The sequence below is a fragment of the Gouania willdenowi genome, chromosome 12, assembly GCF_900634775.1.
Source record: "Gouania willdenowi chromosome 12, fGouWil2.1, whole genome shotgun sequence".
Classification (NCBI taxonomy): Eukaryota; Metazoa; Chordata; class Actinopteri; order Blenniiformes; family Gobiesocidae; genus Gouania; species Gouania willdenowi.
Window position 1 is genome coordinate 15,050,923 of NC_041055.1, and position 26,462 is coordinate 15,077,384.

At 40.3% G+C, this 26,462-nt stretch overlaps 2 protein-coding genes across 4 annotated transcripts in view; one reads left to right on the top strand and one right to left on the bottom strand.

Moving 5' to 3' along the window:
* The window catches only part of il11ra (interleukin 11 receptor subunit alpha), a 62,261-nt gene extending 46,615 nt beyond the window's left edge, over positions 1 to 15,646 (top strand). Inside the window, exons 6-13 of one of the 3 annotated variants that reach the window (XR_003675286.1) lie at positions 132 to 289; positions 4,392 to 4,555; positions 5,134 to 5,278; positions 5,503 to 5,604; positions 9,737 to 9,839; positions 9,914 to 10,007; positions 12,035 to 12,146; positions 12,283 to 15,646. Coding sequence is in view for 1 of the 3 variants with exons in the window: in XM_028463496.1 (XP_028319297.1) it covers positions 132 to 289; positions 4,392 to 4,555; positions 5,134 to 5,278; positions 5,503 to 5,604; positions 9,737 to 9,839; positions 9,914 to 9,992 (751 nt within the window). In the remaining 2 variants the exon portion in view is untranslated. Of the gene's footprint in view, positions 1 to 131; positions 290 to 4,391; positions 4,556 to 5,133; positions 5,279 to 5,502; positions 5,605 to 9,736; positions 9,840 to 9,913; positions 10,008 to 12,034 lie in introns of all 3 variants that reach the window. The other 2 variants (XM_028463496.1, XR_003675287.1) reach the window with 2 other exon arrangements.
* A 3,159-nt stretch (positions 15,647 to 18,805) lies between these two features.
* tmem267 (transmembrane protein 267) lies at positions 18,806 to 26,462 on the bottom strand. Its single transcript, XM_028463023.1, has 3 exons — positions 26,368 to 26,462; positions 22,374 to 22,824; positions 18,806 to 20,174 (listed from the first exon to the last, which is right to left on the bottom strand). Exons 2-3 carry the CDS (start codon positions 22,767 to 22,769, stop codon positions 19,839 to 19,841), a joined length of 732 nt encoding a protein of 243 aa, XP_028318824.1. The 5' UTR covers positions 22,770 to 22,824; positions 26,368 to 26,462; the 3' UTR covers positions 18,806 to 19,838.

Below are 26,462 nucleotides of genomic sequence, written 5' to 3' on the forward strand. Positions count from 1 at the left end.
TAAACTCAGTACGTGACACCGGTATCAGGCTCAACCAGTATCAGTATTGCGACATCTGTAATATAATGTTCCTTTCATGTAGCCTACATTATATTGTATTTTTTGGTTCTGATTATATTCTATTTTTTCAGTGCTGGTCTGAGTTCGATGCCATGTACCTTGGACATCACTCACAGGCACTGTGAAGTCCACCAGCCGCCCTTGTGGATCGCCGTTAAGATCAAAATCACGGAGACTAATGTCCTCGGGAATGAGACTTCCATTGCCCACCTCAACATGCTGAACCTATGTAAGATCCCTTAAAACTCCTAAGATGTTTGTTAAAAGTGAACTCAAAGTTGAAGGTGGACCTAACAGTTTGTGAACAACTTCGGTGTCTTAAATGGCTAACCTTCAGTCTGTGTGGAGGCTTTACATCGTTTATAAGTTGTATGATTTTGCTTATTGAAAGATTTCAGTGCAGGGCAATGCTGGTTTAATAGAGAGCTGTCATGTTATCTGAAATGGAAATGACAACATTGTTAATATAATTTTTTAAATATTTTAAATAATTTTTTTTTTTTTTTACAAAATCAAGCAGAAATTGAAATATGACAGGAAATAGACCCTCACAGTGTTTTTACTGTAATTTTGTGGGCAAATAAACCACAATGTCAATTCTCACACTAAACACTCACTGACGCAATTTTAGATAATATCACCCATTTTCTCACAATTTCCACTGTAAAAGTGGTGATCTATTGTGTAGCAACTTAAGCAAACAAACATTAAACCTCACGTGTTTTCAGCACTTGCATCTGTTTCAAATGCAGCAAAGAAATGTGAATTTTAAAACAACAGTTAGTTAAAAATATTTGGCACGATTTTGGGAAATTTAAAAGCCAGTAATGACATCTGATTTTGGAGAGTCGATTTATTTATTTATTTATTCAGTTTATTTCCTTTTTTTTTTTTTTTTTTTTTTTCCTGCACATTCTGTTGAAGGTTAACACTACAAGAAGTGCAATCTTTTAACAGCAATGCATATTTTGTTATTGCAATTAAATAAATTTATTTATTTCATTCATCCCGGCGACCACCCCACGGCCAAGCAGCCCCCCGAACGCCCCCAAGATCCCAAGCCGAGAGGCAACCATCGCCCCCCCCATACACACCCGAGAAAGCCCCAAGGAGCCAAGGACCCAGCGCACCACGCCACCGACCCAACCCCCAACCCCCAGAACCCCCACCCCACCCCCCCCCACACCCCCGCGCCCAACCCCCCGAGGGGAGGGCCCAGAGAGCCCCCCGCCCGAGACCCCAGCGGAGGAGCCGAAGCCCACGCCCAGCAGACGACCAGAGCCACGCCGAACGGGCAGCCGGCGGGCACCCGCCGCCGAGCCCAGAGCCAGCAGGGACCCGACCCCAGGCCAGAGGGACCCGGAATGGACGCAGCACCAGGAGCAGCCCGCCCAGGGAGGACGACCACACCCCAAGCCACATAAGGCACCAGGGGGCCGCCGGGAGTCTCCCCGCCGGCCCCCAGGCACCCCAACCTAGCCCCCCATGGCGCCCCAAATCACCTATTGTTGATGCCGCCCGCACCACGGGCTTCAGTTTTTTTTTTTTTTTAAAGCCAGGGCCCCCTCCAAGGGCCAAGCCAGACCGCCTTGCCGGGATGTGGCCCCCTATGCATCCCCGACACCCTGCCTCACGGGGCACTGCCTAAGCAGGGGCCGTACCAGTAGGTATGCAAGGGCGCGGCACGTGGCACCCGCCCCGAAAGACCCCCGCCAGGACCGGCCCGGCCAGCCAGCCAATCATCCCGGGCCCCAGGAGCACCCCCCGGGACCAGGACCCCCCAAGGGCAAGCCCCCCGGGACGCACCCCCCACCCCCGCCCAGGACCCGGCCACAGCCCAGCAGGACCGCACAGCCCCGGACAGCCCAAGGCCAGCAGCCCAGGGCCCGCTGCCCCCCGGGCAGCGCCAGCCACGGAGCAGCGCCCCTCACCGGCCCGCGAGCAACCGGCGATCCCCACCGCGGGAACGGAGGCACCCCAATGGCACACATCAAGTGCGGAACCGCAGCCCCGAGCCAAAGATGCCCCGGACCCACCCACCAGTCCGCAGATGGGGGTGTAATTAAAAGAAGGGGGATGGAGGGGAGCGGTGCTCCCCATCCTGCCTCTGTGGATATATGTGTATGTGGTGTAATAGGCCGGAGGGTGTAAGTGAGGATACACCCTCCGGGGGGTGGCATGTTGAGGTGTGATTAAAATTGGAGGGATTAGTAGGGTAACTAGAGGTGGGAGTGCCACCCCCACGCCACTACATAGTGACACAGGTGGCGGCCCCCTCCACCCCCAGGCCCACCATCCAGCCCCCCAAGGGTTGGGTATGGGTGTGTGGTGCATATTGTGAATGGGCCAGACCAGCTGGGAGTGAGGTGAAGTGTACATGTAGGAGGCCTGTCCGGTGCGAGCCGGGCCCGTCCGCATGGCGGGCCACGCGAGATGGTAGATGGTGCAGACGGGCAAGCGGCACTGTGGGCCCCGGAGCAGCAAAGCCGGAGACCCCCCCACGGCACCCCCCAGACTGCGACGGCCCCGCGGAGCGCGGCGGCACCCCCCACCCCCGGGCGCAGCCAGGCACCAACCCCGTCCCCCGGTGCCCCAGGGGGCGACCCCCGCCGCACGCCGGCCCAGAGCGACGCCCCCCCGCCGCCAAGAAGAGCGGCCGAGCAGGGGGGAGGCCCGCGCCCGCACCAGGGCCAGCACAGGCCCACCCGGCGCCACGACACAACACCCTCCACCGGAAGGCGGCCCCGGCCCCCCCGACGAAAGAGGACACCATCTACCGCCAAGCAGGGCCACCCCGCCAGCCACGGACCGGCAAGCCCGAGTACCGAAGCACCCCCAGCCCGGTACCGCCATCCCACACCAACGGCGCCAGTAGAGCCCCCCCCCCCCCACGGAGGGGACCCCCGACGACCCACGCACCGGCACGAGACACCCCCCCGACGCCAGCGCACCCCGGACGACAGCGCGCCCCAGGCCACCAGCCCCGCCCCACCCAAGGCTGCACAGCGCCGCCACGAGCCGCGGCCGGTCCCCGGGCAGATGACAGGAGAGCACGCCCCCGGACACCCAGACCACGGATCCACCCCCGGGACACTCCCGCCCCGGAATGGCGCCCACGGCGCCCGGTGCGCCCAGCCAGCAGACCAGCCAATCCCAACGCGGATCCACCAGGCCAAGAGCCACGCGCCGCGCCCCCGCACACCCACCCAACACGACCCCCGGGGAGGTCCCATAGCACCCCCACCCCACACCCCTAGCCGTACTGGCCACACCGGAGGGGGGCCCCGCCCGGCCCGTCACGCAAGCGACATCCCTGGCGAAGGCGCGCCCCAGGTAGCCAAGCCGAGGACCCGCAAGGGCCGACGGAGCAACCCACGGCCACACCCCGCCACCCAGCGACCCAGGAGGCAATCGTCGACCCCGGGCAGCAGCCACCCCCAAAGCCACCCCCACCCCAGATCCCCCCGGACTATTCAGTTTATTTCCGACATGGTTACATTCACTTTTTTTTTTTTTTTTTTTTTTTTTACATTTTTTTTTTTTTTCTTTTTTGTACATGCCGAATGAAATGGGAACAAAACCAAAAAGGGAAACTAAAGTGAAAATCAACTGAAACCGAATCTGGAAATTTGAAATGAAAAAAACAATCCTTTACAGAAGCAAAACAGTGCTTTAGAAATATCATTACACACATTATTAAGACTTACTGATTTCATTTTGTATTTATGTTACCTTTATCCAAAATACTGTAAATACTGAATATATTACTTAATTACTTTTTAGCTACTTTAAAAAGTAAAGAATCTGACAAATTTTTTGAAGGCACCTTTGCTGCCTCTGCTCAGGGCTGTGTTTTGTTCCGTTTTGTTTTTTTCTTTAAATGTATCACGTTTGGCTGTATTTTCTCCACCTGATGCTTCCTTTACTCTTCAACAGAGCAATCTTTAAAGTGTCTAACTTCTTTTTTCTCAACACAGTTTAATTATTTGATTAGGGATGTGTTTTAAGTCTATATTACAGAGTTTTAAAGATTTCAAAGTAAGAATAATAAATTTGTGTGTTTTTCTAAATGAAAGTAGCTTCACTGTTTGATTTTAACTATTATAGCTGTGATCACCTCAGCTAAAAACACAAAAATGTGTTGTTTATGGTACTTCCATTAAAGCATCTGTAGCTTCAGAAAAAAAAAAAAGTTAAGCACAAACGCTAAGAAATAAAAGAGTGAGAATTTATTGTGTTTAAATTGAGATTTTTTACTCTATTTTTGCCGCTGTTGAAGATCCTTGTGGCCACATTGATGTTTTCTCTCTCTGCTGCACTTTTCTTCTCAGTAAAGCCGGACCCTCCAGAGGCAGTGATGGTCAAACCGCTGCAGAGCTTTCCACAGAGACTGGGGGTCTCGTGGAAGTTTCCATCCTCGTGGCGGCAGCGTAAAGGGTTCCCGCTTTTGTTTCAGATTAGATACAGGCCTGAGGATTCTGAATACTGGTCTCAGGTTAGTGAACTCTCAATGGGTGTATTGTAATATTGCTATGTCAACTTTCCATTGAGTTTATACAGAGATTATAGGTTGTGGGTAATTTGATTACGTGCAAAGTTAAAGCTTTGGGTAAAAAACAAAAAGAATAAATATAAATGTTTAAATGTTGATTGTGCCTTTTTTTTTTTTTTAAGGTCACGTAACAAAAAGTTTTTGCTTTGATCCACATTCTCAAAGGTTAAATTATACATTAGATAACACTACTTCAAGTTAAGTTTTTAGTTTTTTGCTTTGGTTTTCCTCGGGTATTCAGTTTTTTTCCTACAGTTTAAAAAATAAAAAATGAAAATAATTAATCATTAGTCTCTAAATGACCCATCTGTCCATCTCAGTGACAGAAAATTTATAATACATACATGATTCATTTCAGTGACTAGTGAAATTTTGATGACTTATGTGTTCTGACCCACAAGAAGAGAATAAATCCCACCCACCCTGTTCTTGTTGCTTCATAAAACTAGAGTTACCATACCCCTACAAGGTTTTTATTAGTGCACATTTGTTTTAAAGTTATTTCTTCCTGTTTCCATCAGCTTAACGCAACAAATTCTTCAGCGGTCATTATGGACGCCCTTGCAGGACACATCCATCAGGTTGAGGTTCGAGCCCGTGATGAAGTGAACTCAGACTCCCAATGGAGTGAGTGGAGTCCTGTGGTGCTTGCCAAGCCCTGGGAAGGTAAGCCATGCAAGCTAAAGCTCTTATCACTGCATCAAGTCCAAAGTATTGGTGCCAAAAGACCAAAAAGCACACTGAATTTAGAACTATTAATTTGAACAATGTTAGTCAATTTTTTGTGACTTTAGAGAAATGTAAACATAAAACGATACTTGATCAGTGTGAGCATTAAACAAATGTACTTGTATGGATAATAACTCTGTCTTTGTTTGTTTGCACCACAGTGTTTACAACCCCTGATACTACATTAAGGCCAGAGGACGCATTTACAGACTATTCTTTCCCCTTCCCCACGAAGCCGGAAACGGTCACTGCAAAGTCACACAGTAAGAGTCTTAAACAATCACACTTTGACTTTTGCCTTTTTACCTTCATTCCCTTTTTTCCCTTTAAAACAAAACATTTGATTGAAAACACATTCATATTAACCTTATAGCTGCTTCATTTACATCACTTCACCTCAGCGTTTCCCCTAATTTGCTAAAACAAATAATTAGTGGGTGTCAAGAAACATACGTGATAAGTAAACATTGCATGAGCTTCTGGATGATATACAGTCCCTCAACATTTGCCTTTGTTTGAATGGAATCAATCCCTGAGTTTAAACACACTTTAAAGCATCCAGGCTCTAGTTTGAAGTGAACCATTTATCTCCATCAAGCTTTTCACCTTGTTTTTAAACAGCCACCAGTCAAAAACTCAGCTGCTTTCCCTATAAAAGGCATTATTTAGATATCACAGTCTGGATAGAACAGTGCCTGCCCTCATCCCCAAATTATATATAATTGCAGCAAATTGCAGCTGCAGGGTGCTGTGTTTTAAATACCTCGCCACGCTCCGTGGATTAAAAGCTAAGCATGTAGTTACATGTGTGCATGTCCAAAACTGAATGAAAAGCAGCCTAAATGCATGGAATTGAGCATTAAAATAATGCACACCCTCATACAGTGTATACTAGCCATCTTAAAATAAATATTATTAATATTGTTAGATGTTATTTGTGTTGTAATCACAATTATAAATCATTTTTAAAAGCCATCATTTGTTGATTGGGAATAGCTTCCTTCACCATAATATAATCCCAACTAGACATTCCACATCCACATAAAACCCTCAATGAAAATATTTTTGCTTAACCTTGTTGCTTTGTTATATAAATTACATTTTGAATTGAATGAATTAAATATAGGGATGCAAAGGCCAAAGGAGGTGGAAATATTTGGGAATTTGTAATGAGAATTTATGATTGGGAATTTTAGGGTTTTTATCCTAACTTTATCATATCCAAAAATAAATTAGCCTAAATGCAAAAATAATACAATTAAAAACATAACATTTCAACAGATGTATGTGTTTATAGAACTTTATAATTATTTAAATTTTGGAAGCCTCTTGTTTTTTTTGGAGCTGCAGAAAGTAATACGATCTTAAACATAGAAAAATGCGATTTCAACTCAATACCTTCACAACTTTAAATTTCAGTGGCAAAATCATTGGTTGTTTTAGATTATTAAATTACAATTTTCTTAATTAGTTGATTGAGCAATCAATTATTTCACAACAGACATGGATGTTGAGTGAAATATTACTCATCTGCCTGACCCGTTATTTGAAAGTAATATTAGTGTTAAAGGCCAACCTTCAATCTGGTAAATTCCCTGTTCATTTTTAATTCCTGTCAATTCTAATGGAAATGTTCCAAATTTTGCAATCTTAATTAAGATTATAGTTATACAGTATAGCAGTTTTATAGACACTTTTGTCCTCATGGTTATTCAGAGATCTTTAGTGGATGCAACCTTGAGTTTTAAATATGATGCATATTAAGTGATGATGCACAATTGCACACCTATACTGAACAAAAATATAAACTCAACACTTGTTTTTTCTCCCATTTTTTAAGAGCTGAACTCAAAGATCTAAAACATTTTCTACAAACATAAAAGACCTATTTCTCTCAAATGTTGTTCACAAATGTGTCTAAATCTGTGTTAGTGAGCACTTCTTCTATGCAGAAATAATCCATCCCACCTCACAGGTGTGGCATATCAAGATGCTGATTAGACAGAATGATTATTGCACAGGTGTGCCTTAGGCTGGCCACAATAAAAGGCCACCCTGAAATGTGTGGTTTTGCTTTATTGGGGAGGTCTGGGGGGGGGTCAGAAAACCAGTAGGTGTGTCCACCATTTGCCTCACACAATGCATAATGCTCCTTGCATAAAGTTGATCAGGTTGTTGATTGTGGCCTGTGGAATGTTGGTCCACTCCTCTTCAATGGCTGTGCCAAGTTGCTGGAAATTGGCAGGAACGGGAACACGCTGTCGTATACATGCTGCAACATGAGGTGATGGTCTCGGATGAATGGCACAACAATGAGCCTCAGGATCTCATCAAGATATCTCTGTGCATTCAAAATACCATTAATAAAATGCACCTGTGTTCGTTGTCCATAACATACGCTGCCCCATACCATAACCACACTGCCACCATGGGCAACTCATTCCACAACGTTGACATCAGCAAACCGCTCACCCACACAATGCCATTTCTGACAGTTTGTGCAGAAACTCTTTGGTTATGCAAAGCGATTGTTGCAGCAGTGTCTGGGTGGCTGGTCTCAGACGATCATGGAGGTGAACATGCTGGATGTGGAGGTCGTGGGCTGGTGTGGTTACACGTGGTCTGTGGTTGTGAGGCCGGTTGGATGTACTGCCAAATTCTCTGAATCTCCTTTGGAGATGGCTTATGGTAGAGAAATGAACATTAAATTCATGAGCAACAGCTCTGGTGGACATTCCTGCAGTCAGTATGCTAATTGCACACTCCCTCAGAACCTGCTACATCTGTGACATTGTGCAGTGTGATTAAACTGAACATTTTAGAGTGGCCTTTTATTGTGGCCAGCCTGAGGCACACTTGTCCAATAATCATGCTGTCTAATCAGCATCTTGATGCCACACCTGTGAGGTGGGATAGATTCTCTCTGCAAAGAAGTGCTCACTAACACAGATTTAGACACATTTGTGAACAATCTTTGTGAGAAATATTTATGGTCTTTTGTGTTTACATAAAATGTTTTAGATCTTTTGTTTTACCTCCCATTTTTCATGAGCTGAACTCAGTGTTGCGTTTATATTTTTGTTCAATGTATAAGGGGTTAAAAAGCTAGAAGTGAGTAACTGAGAGTGCAAACCTTCACCAAGTTTCGAGGTGCAAAGTCACCAGCAGGTGGTGCTGTAGAACCAACCAAACATCCACATCAGGGTTCTCATCAGTGCTGTTGAGCATGGGGGTCCTCAGTGTTGTAATTTTTGTTTTCAGCAGCGTAAGGGAGATTTGTTGTTGTTTTTTTTCTTTTTTAATCAGTACCGTCATAATAATTGTTGCACACTTGGACTTAGAGCGTGCACGGGTTGTTTTAACTCTCTTTTTAATCTGCATAACTGAGAAACACATACATTAGCCACATCATCTATTTTATACAGGCGATTTGCTCGGATGCTCCCGTCTTTACCTTAGGACCCCCTGCCGCATTTTCGCTGCCCCCGATGCTGCCTGTGTGCATCCTCCGCTTTGTAACCCATAATCACTTTCCAATATAAACAGTGTGCTTCATAATCTAAACAAAGACAATCAACTAAAAAAAAAAGTAATAAACAATAATGAAATGAATGTGTGTGTAAAATAAATACTACACAACAGCAGTGTATTTACCACAAAGAAAATAATAATAATAATAATAATTTGATGAAAAAAAAATCAAATTAAATTAAGTGAGAATAAATGGTTACGAAATCCTGCACGTGAAGCCTGTACATGACAGGAAAGTTTCATATAAGTTTATACTTCCTCCTAGTCGAAAAGGAGTATGAGGAAGTATAAACTTACAGTATATGATGCTACGTAATAACAAATAACTTTTGGCTTTAAAGTAAGGCAGTAACAAAGATAAAAATGAAAAAAACAACGTTTTAGCTTTACTTCAAATTTGGCCCTCAAACCTTTCATGCCAGCGGTGCTCGCTCACACACCACGCGATCTCCCTATTCTGTGACAAATTCCTGGTGAGAACTCTGAGAACTTCTGGATACTGTATCCACAGTACCATCCAGATCTTCTCCAAAATCGAACTTTTATCAAAATCTCAGTTTACCAAATGTCATTTCAAACCGTTCAGAACTGTTATTGCCTCCTTGGCAGAGTTAACAATAGAGCAATAAATACCTGTGGTCCCTTGGGCCAGGGCAGCTGGCAGTTGTGCAATGTGGGCTGTGTAGTGTTTTTTTTGCAGTAAGCGCTGGCTCTGCTCTCTTGTTATTGTTTCTAATTTTCCAACGGAAACCTAACAAAGGGTATAAATGTCACCCGGAAGTGTCCCTATGTGTTTTTTGTTATGGTACATTTCCTTTTTTTCACTAGTTTCACTTTCTTTCCTTCCTCCTTGTTCTTACTCAGATCCTGGGCAAGAGGAGGAAGGTAATGTTGGTTTGGTGATCATTCTGGTTATATTTTCTGTGCTCATCCTCACCGCCATCTTTTCCCTCGTTTTTGTTTGGTGGTAAGTCGCAGAGACACACAGTCCAAACGTTTCCATTCTTCAGAGCTTTTCTGGTAACTGTTTTATATTTTCAGGTTGAGACAAAAGCGGCGAGATAAGGCAACCAAACAGGTGCTCACGTCCATGGTCCGGATGAAGTCCATGCCCATCTAGTAGAAGCACACTGAAGTGAGTGAACTTTAGCAAAAGAAATGTTTTAATTCCTGAGGGACGCTCTTGGTTTATTTATGCTTGACGTTGTTAGCACGGATAGCCCGTGAGCTTTGATAGTGATTAGCATAAGAGCTAATGCTAAGCAGGCTGATTCATTCAGATTTTTATTTATTACTTTTGAAAACAGTTTTTGAAAGTATGTTGGTCAGTTTGTTTGTGTTTGTCTGTTTCTGTACACGATAACTTGAAGGGTTATGAACGGATTTTGATGACATTTTCAGAAAATGTTGATAATGGGTCAAGGAACAGCTGATTACATTTTGGTGATTTTCTGGCTACCAAAAGAAAATATACAGATATATATCCCATTCATTTTCCCATCCACACTGTGGAACTTTTGTTAAACATTGTTTTAGAACACTGATAATGACATCAACAGTGATGTCATCAATGTACGATTGTGTACATAAACAGACGCACACACACAAACAGACTGACCAACATACCAACATTTCATGGATAAGGAAGCCTAACAAGGTAACCAAGAGATGAGAAACAAATTAGATGGTAGACAATATTGCATAATAATTTTTGAGGGAGACCAAGAACATGTAACATTTCACATACAGCAAATTATGACTCGAAAAAAACCAATACTGCCAAAAACACAATTTTGCTCACAAGCCACAATCTCCCTCATCGCAGGGTAATTATGGTTCCAGTCTGAGGTCGCTTTAAAACAGAAGGACCTCTGACCAACCTCTTTATGGATGGGAGGTACAGTAAAAGTTAAATATAAAGAGCGTCTCAATTGATAAGTTGAGGAAAATTTGAGAAAATAACATTTCAAATATGGTGGTATCGTAAAATGAATATATTTAAAAATAGTAGTGATACTGTCTTCTTTTCTGAGGCTGTAGCCAGTTAAGTTGATCATAGAGTTTACAATGATGAGTTCTGAATCTACACAAGGAGTTAAACAAAACATTTTAAATCGGTGTGCGCTATATTACGAGGCTGGCTAACATCTTACGGGGCTAAACCACCATGGTAACTTAGGCTGAACAACTAACCTGGTCACGACCAGGTTTTGTTCTGGCTTGGATTGGAGGGAGTACTAAAGTCCCGCCTCCTGACCAATCAGTTCTCTTGTAAAACGACCTGCCCAATAAAAGGAGGATCATTGTGTGAACACATCGTTGTGTGGATCTGATGTGACGCTGACAGGAGAGAGAAAATATTTAGACATCGATGCAATCCTTTCATTTACCGATGATGACATCCTGTAGGAATCATATAGATTATCATCTGATTGACTCGCTCTTTCAAACTGATAAATGAATTGAATAATTAATTAATTAATGTATTCTGTGGTGATGCAAAGAGCCTCAGTCCTATAAGATTATATAAAATCTAAATATTGTCCACCTAATGATGTAGGCTGAGCTGTATGAACGCAGCATCAGGGCCACAGACAATGTGAAAGTGTTTATTCTTCGTTTATAATCTCACTAATTTAAGCTTTAACACTCATTCATTCCTGCATTTATTCCTTGCTGCTTTTACTGCAGCAACAGTGTTGTTTTTTGTCTGAATTATACATTTTAATTCTTCATATTTTTAAAGAATTATTCCTTAATTGTGACGTAAATCGCTCTCCATTTTCTACGTGATTGGGATTGCTCTGATGCTGTAATCTCCACCTAAGAGCGCGCACGTAGCCAGGCTGAAATCAACTCACCTAATTTAGCTTGTTGTAATCGAGATTCTTAGGACAGCTTCTCTCTGACAAAGAATGTTTGGTTAGGTGAAGCCTGCTAACGGTGATAAATCAAGGTTAAAATTATGGAGCTACGTAGTATCAGCCCAAAATGAATTTAGATGTTTTTTTAATGTATGTATTTTCATAAACATGGATAAATGAAGACATACTTGTAATTGAAAAATGTAATTGACCAAAATCTTGCTACATTTGTTTAGATGTTTTTTTTCTTCCATTTTCTTCATATGTTTCACTTATCATTCTTTTTTTTCTGTTTTAGGTTCTCTCCATCCACGTCTATTGAGTCGGGCAGCCGTCCATGTTCTGCTCCGTAGAAAAACAGGGAACCTTAAACTCCTGCAAAGAACATTTAATTGATTTATTTACACGGGGTGAGTTTTTCCCTGGACACAGTGGGTAGTCTCAATGAACTGCATTACCCAGCATGCATCTTTACACTAGCGCAGGGATGAAAGGCTTTGATTTATTGATCACTCCTCTGAGACTCATTGGATGACTCCCTTTCAGTGCTGCTTAGTTTGGACTGAGCCCTCGGCCTTTTACTTGGAGGGTACAAACTTTGTGCAGCAAATGAGAAAGAAAAGGAAAAGCAGCTGCACAAACAAGACTGTCATTCTTTCTACGGAGGAGGGTGGAGACATTACCTCTGTGACAAAAAGCCTTTCCTCTCACTCAGAAACCCTTCACGTGTTGAGGAGGAACTCAACATGTGTTCACTTTGACATCAACTGACGGAGCAACTTAATGCTGTGAAGGAAGCAGAAAACTGCCAGTCTTTCAGTTTGTGTTCATTTGTGTGAGAGATTGTGTGTTTCTCTTGTGCCAAAGCGGTCACTACGGGCATTAAAATCTGGGGGGGATTTGTGGCCCGAGGGTGAACATAGACAATGGTTCTGGGTAAATTGATTAGATGCTATTTCATTAATAACAAATTTTGCACAATAGGGTGACATTAAGGTGTCATCATGTTCACACCCCTTGAATGCTTTCTAGTGTGTGTGCGCGCGTGTGAGTATGTGCGTGCAAACCAAGAAAAAGAGGGATCTCATGGCCTTTCCATTACCAGCATTAAGCCTATACAACTCAACATAATGAGTTCTTTGGAAAAGTCAATGCAAAACAAAAATCTCCAGAGGTTGGGTCCAGATTTCCCGTTTCTGAAAAGTGACTAAAAAGTCAGTGTTTCCATTAAATGACCACGACTGCTTAGTTAAAATATTTTAGTCTAGGAAATAAATGAATGGTCCATTGAGCCCATTTATGCTATTAAAAGTTCAAAAATGTGTTTTTAAGTATCTACAATGATGCCAGCAAGCAAAACAACAGAGTTCACTAAATATATTCAATGTAATAACAGAGAGAACCTAAAAGGTTCTTATTAAAATATAGTCCTGCTATTAATGTGGTTTTTCATCCACTATGTTCTGTTAGTTTAAATCTGTTCCAAATCATAAGGAAAGTATAGTATGTGTTAAAGGAAAGCTTTGTAAAGAGCAGCGTAGCTGGAGACGTGGATTTGACTGAAGCAGCTAAAAGCTTTGAAGCACTTTGTTTCCTTCTGTGTTTTGTAGTTTATGTAGAAAGTGATTGATAGCTGTAAGCAGATCCCTCAGTCCAACGTCCGTCCATAGTCTCACTGTGTGGGGCGTCCCTGGTACATGATGACAGAGTACAGGAATAAGTGGATACAAGGTGGGAGGAGGTGATGAAGATGATTGTTGACATCATGGGTCATTGAACATGTCTGACACTATTGACAGGTTGTCTTGGTTGCTTGTGTTGTGGATGATTCAGCGCAGTATGCACCCACAGTTAAGTTGATGAAATAGGATGAAAGCTGCTTTTGTAACGCTGATGTTCTTTGAGAAGAAGAAGAAGAGCAGAGCAGTGAAGCATCAGCACAGCGACCTTGACTCTCTGACTATTGTCTCACAACTCAGTCTGCGTTTAGTGAAGGTCGTCTGAGCAGAAACCAAGAGAAGAAATGAATGTATGCAAATACCTCAAGGACTTGTGACAGATTGGCCCAACTTTCCCCATTCACACACTATAATACACACGACAGACAGGTGTGTGTGCTTTGTGGGGACTTTGTTTCTCTGATGTTAAGCTGTGTTAGCGTGTTACAAGGTGCACCAAGTCAATCTGTGTTTGACGGCTGTGTTATTTCTCCAGCCAGCTCCATATATTATGCATGTGTCCAGTTGAAGCATTTTTTTTTTGTACACTTGTATATCTCACTTTAAAAACATATACGTTATATAGTTGGTGCTTATACATGTAAAGGAAAACTCTGTGGGTCGTTCTGCCAGGTACACCTTTGATAAGTGGTCAGTCCCTCCACCAATCACAGGGCTGAATGAAAACATACTCACCGTGGAGACACACCCACCATTTAAAATCGTGTCTGTGCAGCATCCCAGCGTGGTTTTTTTGTGCTCGCCACTCCAGTTTTATGAAGCTGTATTACTGTAAAAATACTTTAGGAACTCACTCAGCACAAAAGTGTTTTAGTCTGTTGTTATTCTGCATTAAATCACATGTCAAACTTAAATCAAATTTGGCCTGCTCGAAAAAGTAAAAATGATGACGTAAAACCTGAAATTTTTTCTTAATTACCAATTAATACAGGTATAGTTATCTCAGCCTCTCCAAATACAAAAACTCTATTAAAATCTACAATGTTAAGTTGAGGTTTTGTTTATTCAGACGAGGTTTTTCAGAAAATGTTAATCTCACGACATGTTTTGATAGTCACTTGCCAGTCTTTGTCAGAGGAGATCTGCTGATCGCCTTTGATGGTTCTTTTGAAGTTTCACTTGACTTCAATGTAATAGTTACAGCAAGATTAATTTTCTCTTCTTTTTGAACAGTATGTTAAGGTTATGTTAAGACGAGGTTTTTCTGGAAATTTTTATCTCCTGACATGTATCGACTGTCAACTCCTCTGAGGAAGACTGGCAGTCTACAGTCAAAACATGTCGGGAGATGAAACAAAATCCTGAAAAACCTTGTCTGAATAGACGAAACCTCAACTTATCATACTATTCAAAAAGAATCTCGCTGGAACTATTAAAATCCACAATATTTGCTCTAATGTTTTCCACAATCTGACAAATTGTCCTCTAATTATTCCGCAAAATTTTCCCAAATTTTCCAAATCAGGGAAATTTAAGTGATAATCCTGCAGGGACTGATATACTCACATGCTTTATCATTTATATATCATTTATACGAGGAAGTGCAAATCAGGGCACATTAATGTTGAATTTGCACCTTTTCCCACCTAAAATCTGTGGCTTACTTAAAGGTGCAGTCTGTAACTTTCAGAGCTCTCCCTCCCCGCCCTCTCTGCTGCTCTCTTGCCTTGCCTCCAAAGTCCCTCCCTCAGAGGAGCTAACAAGCTAACGTTAGCCCGATAGCAACATCACAGTAATGTAACATGCACTGGTAAAAGCAGCGCTTCTCTCTCTCAATGTGCACACACCAATCTATCAGCAGCAGCAACAACAACACAGTGTCACTCACAGCAGCCCACATGGAGGCTGCTGTGTTTTCACTGCACACACGGGCAAACAACACATGTACTAAAGAGTTCTAGTGTAACAATTACAAATCAAACATAATGTAAATCAAGCAACAGTAATTACCTTTCAAGCAGAAAAGTTGCCAATTCCATCTTCTACTCCTCCAGACCATACACTGTAAAAAAAAAAAGGCACTACCTTGCTATTAGCATTGCTGTGTATTGGCCACGGCGGAAAGGGGCGGGGACTGTGAGCAACAGCTGTCAGACAGGCCAAAAAACTCATTCCTGGCTCTGATTGGTTCTTTTTGCTCAGTCGCGTTGCAAGTAGCAGGAGGGACTCAATGAAACAGTTTTTTTTTTACACAAACTACTAGTTTGATGTAAAGCTGTCCTTACATAGTGACAGCTTTAGCAAATATGACAAAAAGTCACTTTTATACCTTTAAGCCCAAACTGGTCCGTATTTGGCCCCTGAACTAAAATGAGTTTGATACCCCTGCTTTAAATGATCTTACATTGATATTGGTTATAAAAGGGTAAAGTCATTCTTTTGTAAAAGAAAAAAAAAGATGAATTTTAATGAGAAAAGAAAATAACACAAGCTTTCTGTTCAAAAAGTTTTTGACTTTAAATCTGTAAAACAAATCACTAACTATTTCCCTCTGACATACAATACTAGTCAAAGGTTTGGACTTTATTATTTTATTTACATTTTTTGTAAATTCAAAATTGTCAGATGACACTAAAGTAAACAAAACAACAGGGTATGTTTTATATGTGAGATTATTTGAATTTGTAAGCTTTTTACTTTAAAGACAATTCTTTCATAGTTTGGATGATTTTAGTAATAATCGACAATTTAGAAATTAAATAAAATAAGTAGGGATGTCCTGATACAACTTGTTCACTTCCAATACGATACCGATGTTGCTGCCTTGAGAATTGGCTCAAACCGATATTGGTCAGACACAATGTCAGCATGAATCATACATATTTGTATGTATTAAAGAAATTAGAAGATCCTGAGAAATAACCTCAATAAAAAGAATTAAAAAAACATTGTTAAAGTGCAAAATAAGTGCAAGCAACCACCACTTAAACTTAAACATAGGCTACAAGTAAATATGAATAATAAATGAATTAAAACACCCTAAAAAATAACTTAACTTCGTCACTTGATGCAAGCTGATATAATCTATTTTTTTCTGATATCAGATCAATATCCAATATTGGGATACCTTTAAAAACAAGGAAAATAAATTTAAATAAAAAGATGTGTCTTAGTGTTTGAATAGTAGAGTAAAATACCTGGAAATATGACAAGACAAATCCAATTTATTTTCAAAATAAAGTGTCCAACTGTATTTATTTTGAAAGGTTTTACCTCTTTAAACAATGCCGTTTCATACGAAAATGCCTTTTCCAGCAAACATTGTTGGATGTTTATCATTGTATATTTGTTATGGCTGAAATGTATATTATTCCCAAAATTCTGGAATATAAATGTTTTTACTTTCAAACCTCAGGAAGTACTGACTACATGATCATCATTTATCTCCACCCAGATTAGATTTTATGAAATAAATCCAATTTAAAATGTGGGTATTTAATTTTCCATTTTCACAACTGTGTTGTTTAGTGTCTGTGCATTTTTGTTGTGATATTGAGCACCTCTCAGTGGTGTCTTCTAATCATTTTGTGGACACATTTTACCCGTTCCTCTGCAATACGTGACAGCAGGAGGATTCTGTCGCTGTCATGACGCTAACACCTCAGGCATTCATTCTCAGATGTACAAAGTGGGTTTTTTTAATTGTGTTTGACAGATATTACCATAAGCTTTTATTTTTTTTTCCTTTGTGTCCAAGTCTGTTTCTTTAAAATAAAATAAAAATATTTTATCACACAAAGTGTCATGATTTTATACAGCTTCAGGCTCCTTTAACCAGATCATAAATTATCATGTTTAATCGCTCTTCAACAACCTGTGCGACGTGTTTAATTCTCTCATCAGCCTCCAGTCACAACAGCTGCACATGCTGTTTTTAATCCTATTTACAACCTTTAACCTCTTCAAAATGTCTCCATTGGTTAAAGCTTCAGTGGGTGGGAAGCAGGGTTGAAGTCAATTACATTTGTCAGTTACAATTACAACTACAGTTACAAGCATTTTTTTTTTTTTTTTTTCAATTACATTTATTTTTATTCACAGAAAGACAATTATGTTCTCAGTTACGAAAGTTCAATTACAATTACTGAGCCTGAATTAAATAACCTAATAAAAGTTAACCTTCCTCTTGTGTTAGCTTTCTGTTAGCATCGCTCATGATAACAAGTCAGTTTGACCCATGTCAAGTTAAATCACTGCTAAAATACACTAAAAACAACCATCTATCATCTAATTTCTTTCCTATATATTGGTTACATTAAGGTTTCTAAATAACGAAAATATAGGTTTTAATGTTTTTTTAAATATTACAATGTGGGAAAGTTTGATATGAAACATATTCTAATAATTGTTAACTGTGTAGACCTGTATAAAACTAACAAGGTTCCCCAGTTTTGCAGTAAATCATAATTGTCAATTTTTTATAGAATTTTCATGGCAATTCCAATTATAAAGTAATTTATCTGAACTCAATTACAATTTAATTCCGATTACAAAATGTTTTTAATTACAATTATAATTATGCCATAATTGTAATTTATTAGTGACCCCAACCCTGGTGTGAAGGGTTAAACAGTGATGTTGCTTTGCACTCGTGTAGGGTGTCATTATTGATACTTTGATGTTTTTATCAATGTTTTCCTGTCATTTCTAGGATACTGCTTCCTCGTGTAAAGGTGATGAAAAAAAAAAGATGTATAAGAAAATGGTTTACTTTGAGTTTGTAGTTGTGTAATCCTGTACGTCAGTGGTTAGGCTTTTATGGATTATGATCCCTTTTCGTATCACAATGTTCTGATGAGTTTGTTACACTGTGTATATAATAATACAGTTAACAATAATACAGAATAGTTCATTTAAATTTAAAGAACGATTAAGAAAAAATGTAAAATATATTCTGATTAAGTCATTCTTATTGAATACATTCTAGGTAAGCCTGAGGTTGAGAAACACTGCTGTATGTGATGTGTGTGTAAGAAAGCAACACTGACTGTAACAATAAAGACAAGGAAACGCTCACAAATAATTATCCAAGATTTTGAGCTGAAACATAAATCTATTGTCAGTTTAAATGACATGTCAGAAAGATGTCATGAGGATTTTAATCCACACATTGTTATTTCAACATATTTAAAATAGTATCAATACTAAATATAGAGAACATCCGTTTATTCACAGCACTTTAATTGAAAGCAAATGGAAATATCTCTCAAAGCAGCAAAAAGTCAGTAAATGTGTTTTTTCAGTGGATGATCAAAGTTATGGCTGTTGTATCCTGATCACCAGGCTTTTATATACTGTACCATAATAAGTTACAAATACAGAAACAGTAATACAGGTGATAATTTATTCATATGAGAGTAGCGTATATGATTAGTACACCTAATGTTAAACTATTGAAACTAAATCCCCATCATACAATACACTCACCTTACTGTCCTTCACACACAGCTTCATTTAAATGTGCAAAATTCAACATGTAGAATAAAAAAAGCAGCTCATATTTCCCTCAATACAACAAAGACAGTTATTGTCCAATAAGGTGTGAGCTTTATGTAAACTAAAGAAGAATCTTTCCTGGGTTCCTTTTTCATCATTTCTAGTCAGAAGTTCTCTAAACCATTTAAAAATAGTCTTTTTTACACAGACAGTGACACCAACTGGACAAAAGGCGTTATTACGTATTCTAGTGTGACTTCTATACACAACCCTCAGTACTACACAATTGATTTTAATTATTCAAAAACAGTACAGAAATAAACAAATAATGTGCATCTATCTACATCAAAAAGGGTCTGGACATAAACTCCAAGTGTCCCTTTACATGATGATGTTTCACAGTCAGAGGCCAAAGTGTTGGATCTTCAGAATAAAAGATTGAAAATAATTTACAAAACAAAAGTATTAAAAAAATACAAAATGTACAAAGTATAATAAATCAAAAATAATGAGTGAAATTAAATCATGTAAGTGGACAAAGCCATAAAGCATGATGTATAATGAGTTTCTTCAGAGCCAACACTGCCATGTGAGTAAAAAGGCCACATCAGGAATGAGTCACTGCTTTGTCTAACAATGACTTTGTCAATTGTTTGTTCCAGCTTTTCTTTCACCTTGTCTGATGTTTCCATGAGGACGTACGACACAGTAGCTCAGTGCTTTAAAGGGTGACAGTGCTCTTCTTTCTGTAATAGAACAACATCGTCCTCACAGTGATTCATAGAAAGGAGTTCCAGAATAATCCATGAGCAGCACTCAGATCAGGAGTTTTTACACGAAGCTTCCTTCCAACCACAAATCTTCTGTAAACCTCCCTCAGGTTGTTTCAAGTGCTTCACATGTATTTAAAAACATCATCCGTCCATGTCAGACGTCGATGGCCACCCCGTGTTTAGAGGAGATCACGTCCCTGGTCCCGGTCAGATACATCAGCACTGAGCAGAGATGGGGGAGCGTCGCCGTGGTGCTCACGTACAGCCAGTAGGGGAGGGGCGCCGTGTTGCCGAAGGGACACACCCACAGACCGTGGCGAACGGCATCTCTGACGTGGTGCGTCGCCATGGAGATGAAGAGCATCCACGGCAGGGAGCACCAGGCGTCTTTGAGGCGACCGATCCACATGAGGAAGCGAAGGCTGAGGCAGAAGATGGGGATGAGGGAGGAGCAGTGGAGAGGGGGGCGCTGGGGGAGGGACACGGCAGCCTGGGGAGAGAAGAGCAACACCTTCACACTAGGGCTGGGCAATATGAACCAAAACATATCGATATTTCATTTTAAAATGGTGATAAACGATATTAATCAATATTTTTATCCCAATAAAGTCTGACCAGAAAGACAATTCAGGGTTAAATTTGCTGATGAAAAATGACACACAGTCATATTTATTAACAAACAAGCTTTTTTCTCCTAGTGTGGCTTGGAATTGTTTGTTACATGTTTTAATGTATTAAAATATAAAGATTATCTTTTGTTGTTGTTGTCCAAGCCACATTTTTTAGTTCCAGCCAACAGAGAAGCAATAATATGATGAAATATGATCTGAAGTGTTTTATTTTGAAAAGTAAATGGATGTTTTAATGTTTAGTATTGCTTAACTTCCTGTTCCACTGTATTTGCTCTGTGCTGAGTTGTGTTCCGGCATCTGGCAGAAATAGAAATCCTGCGTATCTCTGGCGGAGGATTCCGGACTGTCGCAGCTGGGACGGAGCAGGTACGCAGCGCACTGGACCCGATGGAAATGAACACAGACTAAAATGTGAACCTATCAGCTCCCGTGGCGTAGCAGAGACGTAACGCAGCAGACCCGCATCCAGTGGAAATTGGGGGTAAGTGTCAATCGCTAAATGATGACACCTAGTTTTACCCTACTGATGATGTGTTGTTGCCATAGTAATCCTGCTCTGCTATGTTGGTATTTACTGGGTTAGGAGGAGAGATCTAATGTCAGCCTTTATGTATAAAACTTCAAGTAAAGTGTTACCGAAGAAAATCATGGAATTCACTTCCTGAAATGGAAATATTTTTAGTTAAACAAAACTAGTAGGGCCTCCGGTTTGCCGTGATGCATTAATTTATTTTGAACGAACAAATGAAAAAAAATGACAAACAAATCTCAAGAAAAATAAAAAAGTCAATTTCAATATAATACACATTTGACTTGTTCAATAAGGGATGAGAAGAATCCTAGGCTTGTCAAGTCCTACCCACATTGTTCACCATTAAGAAATGCAACATCCAATAAAATCAAATAAATGTATGATGCAAATAAATACTTTAATCCAACTATTAAGAAAAAACAGAATTAAAACACGGAAAACAGACAGAAAAAAAAACTAATCTGAAGGATATAAAATGGAAAATTAATGAAAAGTAGTTGACTATTAACTTTATTTAGCTTGGTATGATTTATTTAGCTTGGTATGATTTATTTAGTTTGGTAGGATTTATTTAGTTTGGTAGGATTTATTTAGTTTGGTAGGATTTATTTAGTTTTGTATGATTTATTTAGTTTGGTAGGATTTATTTAGTTTGGTAGGATTTATTTAGTTTGGTAGGATTTGGGGAGGTTTAATAGCCACTAAAGTCATCTAAATAGAGAAAGATAATGAAACAGAAACAAATGGAAAAGTTTAAACTGACCAGGAGAAATCTTCAATCAGAGATCCTAAACATCTATTTAGGGTAGTGTTTCCCAAGCAGGGGTACGTGTACCTCTCGGAGTACAGGAGCACATTGCAAGGGGTACAGGGAAAGATTTAACAATTAATTTGAAAATAATCAATAAATGTTCCTAGTTCCTTTTTAGGCTTTTTAGACCACAAACTAACAGTACTATTGCTCAATAAAATACTATATTTTCTTTTAATTTATTGAAACAGGATTATTTTAGGCTATAGAGGCCATTTATCACACTTCTGACAATAGGAGACAAAAATCAGATGCATTTTACAAAGGAGACTGTATTTACTTACCATTGATATAATCACATGGATGATAATTAAAAAAATGTATTAAAAAAATCCACTTTAAATTACACTAATTGTTTTAAAGTTGTGGAGGGAACCATTGATTTAGGGAAAGCCAATGAAATGGAAATGGGTAAATTCATTGAAATGGTTTGGGGAAAATTTGCAATTGAAAGTGGGAGTCTGAATCAGTGTTTGTAATGAATCACTGGAGACAAAGAGTAAAAGCTCCTTTCAAACACCTACATTTGCTAACAAGTGACAAAGATGGACCAGTTCTAACTCTCTTCTAACACAGACACCAGGAGTGGGCGAGAAACATTCAGTAATGGAGGAGGGTGGGAAGGACAAACAGATGGAGAGGCTTAGTCTGAGGACGGACTTTGAGTAACAATAAGCTAAACATTGGATGTGAGGGTTTGAGTTCAGGTCTGACCTTGAGTGACAGAGACCCAGCCATGTAGAAGTGATCCAGGTCTATGATGGAGGCCAACAGCCCAGCCAGCAGCACCTCATACACATCACTTTTCTTCCTCAGTCCGATAACCACAGCCCACGACCACAGGCCCACCATGCCGTGCGTGGCGTTGTCCAAGGCCGCACGCAGCCACAGGTGGTTCTGGATGACGAACAGCTGAAGGATGTGGTCCGCCAACACACAGAACACGCCCAGGCCTGCTGAAGCCAGCAAAGAAGCGGAGCTAAATGTCTGCAGCAGGGCCTGAGCCTTCTCCGTCTCCACAGCCAGGCTGAGAGGCACGGGGACGCCATTTCCCCCATGGACCGCACCCAGCAGGGGGGACGAGTCTAGCTTGGAGTAGAAGCCTTGCATGTTGACAGATGGCTGGAAGGGCCAATCACCAGTGGAGATCAGCAAGTCACGCACGCTGGGGTGGAAAGGAAAGGAGGTGAGAAACACTCATTCATTTTAATTAGGACAGAATTTTTGGGTTTATTTAGCTTTTTACTTTTTTACCAGTTACTGTAGCTTAAAATGCTAGACAGAAACTAGGGAATCAGTTACATTTAACTTGGCACGGAGGATTTAAGCAATGCCAATTAAAGTCTAAAAATGGTATCCTGTGGAATTTCTTGCATGCCTTGTAGTTAAATACATTGGACTAATAATAAATCAGTAAATAAATCAATAATGATTCATCACTTTAGCACAACAGCTTCTTGATTTTACAGTGTAGTTGGCTCACTGTACCATACTTGTACTTATTTGTATTATGTTTGTATATTTGTACATTTGTTTTTATTTTATTACTTTTTCATAGAGGTGTGCACTTATATTTAATCTATTTAATTATGTAAATTGTTTTCTTTCTTCCTTTTCTTTTTTTATTTTTTTTTTTTTAAAGGATTTTTTTGGCTCTAGTGGCCTTTATATGACAGTTGCTTGACAGGAAAGGGGTCAGAGAGAGCAGGGAATGACACGCAGGAAAGGGTCCCAGGCCGGGAATCGAACCTGGACCCGGTGCAGGTGAGGAACTATAGCCTCTGTACATGGGGCGGGCGCTCTACCCACTGAGCTAAACACCGCCCCCTTTCTTCCTTTTCTATGTTTTAGTGTTTGTTCTTTTCATTTAATATTCTGAAGCATCTGTAAAAAAAAAAAAAAAAAAAAAAAAAAAAATAAAAAAAAAAAAAAAAAAAAAAAAAAAAAAAAAAGCATATCTGATTCTGAAACATACAGTTATATATAAATATATATACACATTACATACAGTGGTATGCAAAAGTTTGGACACCCTTGTAAATGTTCATGATTTTCCTTAATAAATAATTGGTTGTTTGGATAACAAATTCCAGTTAAATTTATCATATAGGAGACAAACACAGTGATATTTGAGAAGTGAAATAAAGTTTATTCGATTTACAGAAAGTGTGCTAGAATTATTTAAACAGAATTAGGCATGTGCATAAGTTTAGGCACCCTTGCATCTTATTGATTTTAATACTCTTAGCACTAATTATTGGAACTCAAAATTGTTTTGGTAACCTCAGTGATCCTTGATCTTAGGGTCTGGATTCTGGTGGGAGGTATTTTGGACCATTCTTCTCTGCAGATCATCTCTAGTTCAGTCAGGTTTGATGGTTTCCGAGCATGGACCGCCCGTTTTAAAGCACACCATACATTTTCAATAATATTCAGGTCTGGGGACTGAGACGGCCATTCCAGGATGTTGTACTTGTTCCTCTGCATGAATGCCTTAGTAGATTTTGAGCAGTGTTTAGGATCATTGTCTTGTTGAAAGATCCAGCCCCGGCGCAACTTCAACTTTGTCACTGATTCCTGGACATTGTTCTCCAGAATCTGCTGATATTGAGAGGAATCCATGCGCCCCTCAACTTTAACAAGATTCCCAGTGCCTGCACTGGACACACAGCCCCACAGCATGATGGAACCACCACCAAACTTTACTGTAGGTAGCAAGTGCTTTTCTTGGAATGCTGTGTTCTTTTTCCGCCATGCATAACGCCCCTGGTTATGCCCAAATAACTCTATTTTAGTTTCATCAGTCCACAGCACCTTGTTCCAAAATGAAGCTGGCTTGTCCAAATGTGCTTTAGCATACCTCAAGCGACCCCGTTTGTGGCGTCTGCAGAGAAAAGGCTTTTTCCGCATTACTCTTCCATACAGCATCTCCTTGTGTAAAGTGCGCTGAATAGTGGAACGATGCACAGTGACACCATCTGCAGCAAGCTGATGTTGTAGGTCTTTGGAGCTGGTCTGCGGGTTGACTGTGACTGTTCTCACCATCCTGCGCCGCTGCCTTTCGGAGATCTTTCTTGGTCTTCCACTTCGGGCCTTAACTAGAACTGTGCCTGTGGTCTTCCAATTCCTCACAATGTTCCTCACAGTTGAAACTGAAAGCTTAAATCGCTGGGATAGCTTTTTGTATCCCTCCCCTAAACCATGATGTTGAATTATCTTTGTTTTCAGGTCATTTGAGAGGTGTTTTGAGGCTCCCATGTTGCCACTAATCAGAGAAGATGCAAAGAGGAAACACCTAGAATTTTCCTACTTAAATACCCTGACTCATGATTGGATTCACCTGTGTATGGAGATCAAGGATCACTGAGGTTACCAAAACAATTTTGAGTTCCAATAATTAGTGCTAAGAGTATTAAAATCAATAAGATGCAAGGGTGCCTAAACTTATGCACATGCCTAATTCTGTTTAAATAATTCTAGCACACTTTCTGTAAATCGAATAAACTTTATTTCACTTCTCAAATATCACTGTGTTTGTCTCCTATATGATAAATTTAACTGGAATTTGTTATCCAAACAACCAATTATTTATTAAGGAAAATCATGAACATTTACAAGGGTGCCCAAACTTTTGCATACCACTGTACATCACGCACAGATAAAAAAAAATAAATAAGAGTAGCCCTTCCTAAATCAGCAACACACCTGTTAAACCAGTAGTCCTAAAAAGAATAGGTTTTACAAAATTTTAAAACAATTAAAGACAATGTTTCCCACCAAGAATTGTAAATAATGTACTAAAATCTCTATGGGCACCCGAATTAGAAACAAAGACCTTTAGTCATACATTTTGTTAGCATTCAGGTTCATTTAAACAGGACTCAGTCACTGATGCAAAGAGTGAAACTACACATCAGAATGACTTGAAACCTACTGGGTCACACCATGGGGTCAGGTGCTATAACCCTGAAGTGGAATTATTCTTTGATAACAGGGCGATTCCTTTTAAAATGAATCCAAATTCATATTTATTTTCTGCCATATTTGACACTTTGACAGGCTTTTACTTTGAAACTACACACTGGAATGACTTGAAACTTCCTGGATGGTAATATGAGGTGGTGTACGTCAACTGTTACTCAGAAGTGAAATGTGTGTGAAAATAGGGGCTTTTATTTTGAAAATCAGTTCTGAGATGCTATTACCGTAAAGCTTCTATAATCACGTTCAACAAAAAATAAACTGTGTGGGTTGGCTTGACCGCAGTCTGTACAGACAGAAGAAGAGCTCGTTAGGAGAAGACAACATACAAATTGTATGATGTCTTCTCCTAACGAGCTCTTCTTCTTCTTCGATATAAATATTTCATTATCAGGTTATTTCTGTCACCTGCTGCTAGCGATAGACTAGCATCTGCACAGACTTCTCAGGTACATGTTGACGTACCACGGTTGTGCAGGGTTCATTAACACAGTGTTTTAATTGACCTTTTCTACAGCCGGTGACTGCTGCTAGCTGTGAGCTAGGCGGCTAGCAGGGACAGATGTGTCTCTTTGTGTAGGCGGCCTCACTGCAAAAGCTCCGACAGCATTACATAATATGACGTTTAATGGCCAACATTTCGACTGATAGTGACAGCATGGAATAGATAATAAAATGTATAACATTATTTGAGAGATAGCAGATATGAAGATAAAGACGCACTCACCCATTTCACTGTGTATTTGTCCTCCGCCGGGGGCGGAAATCTACATTTCTTCTTCTGCGCAGGTCAACTGCAGCTTTAGCGCCACCCACAGGACA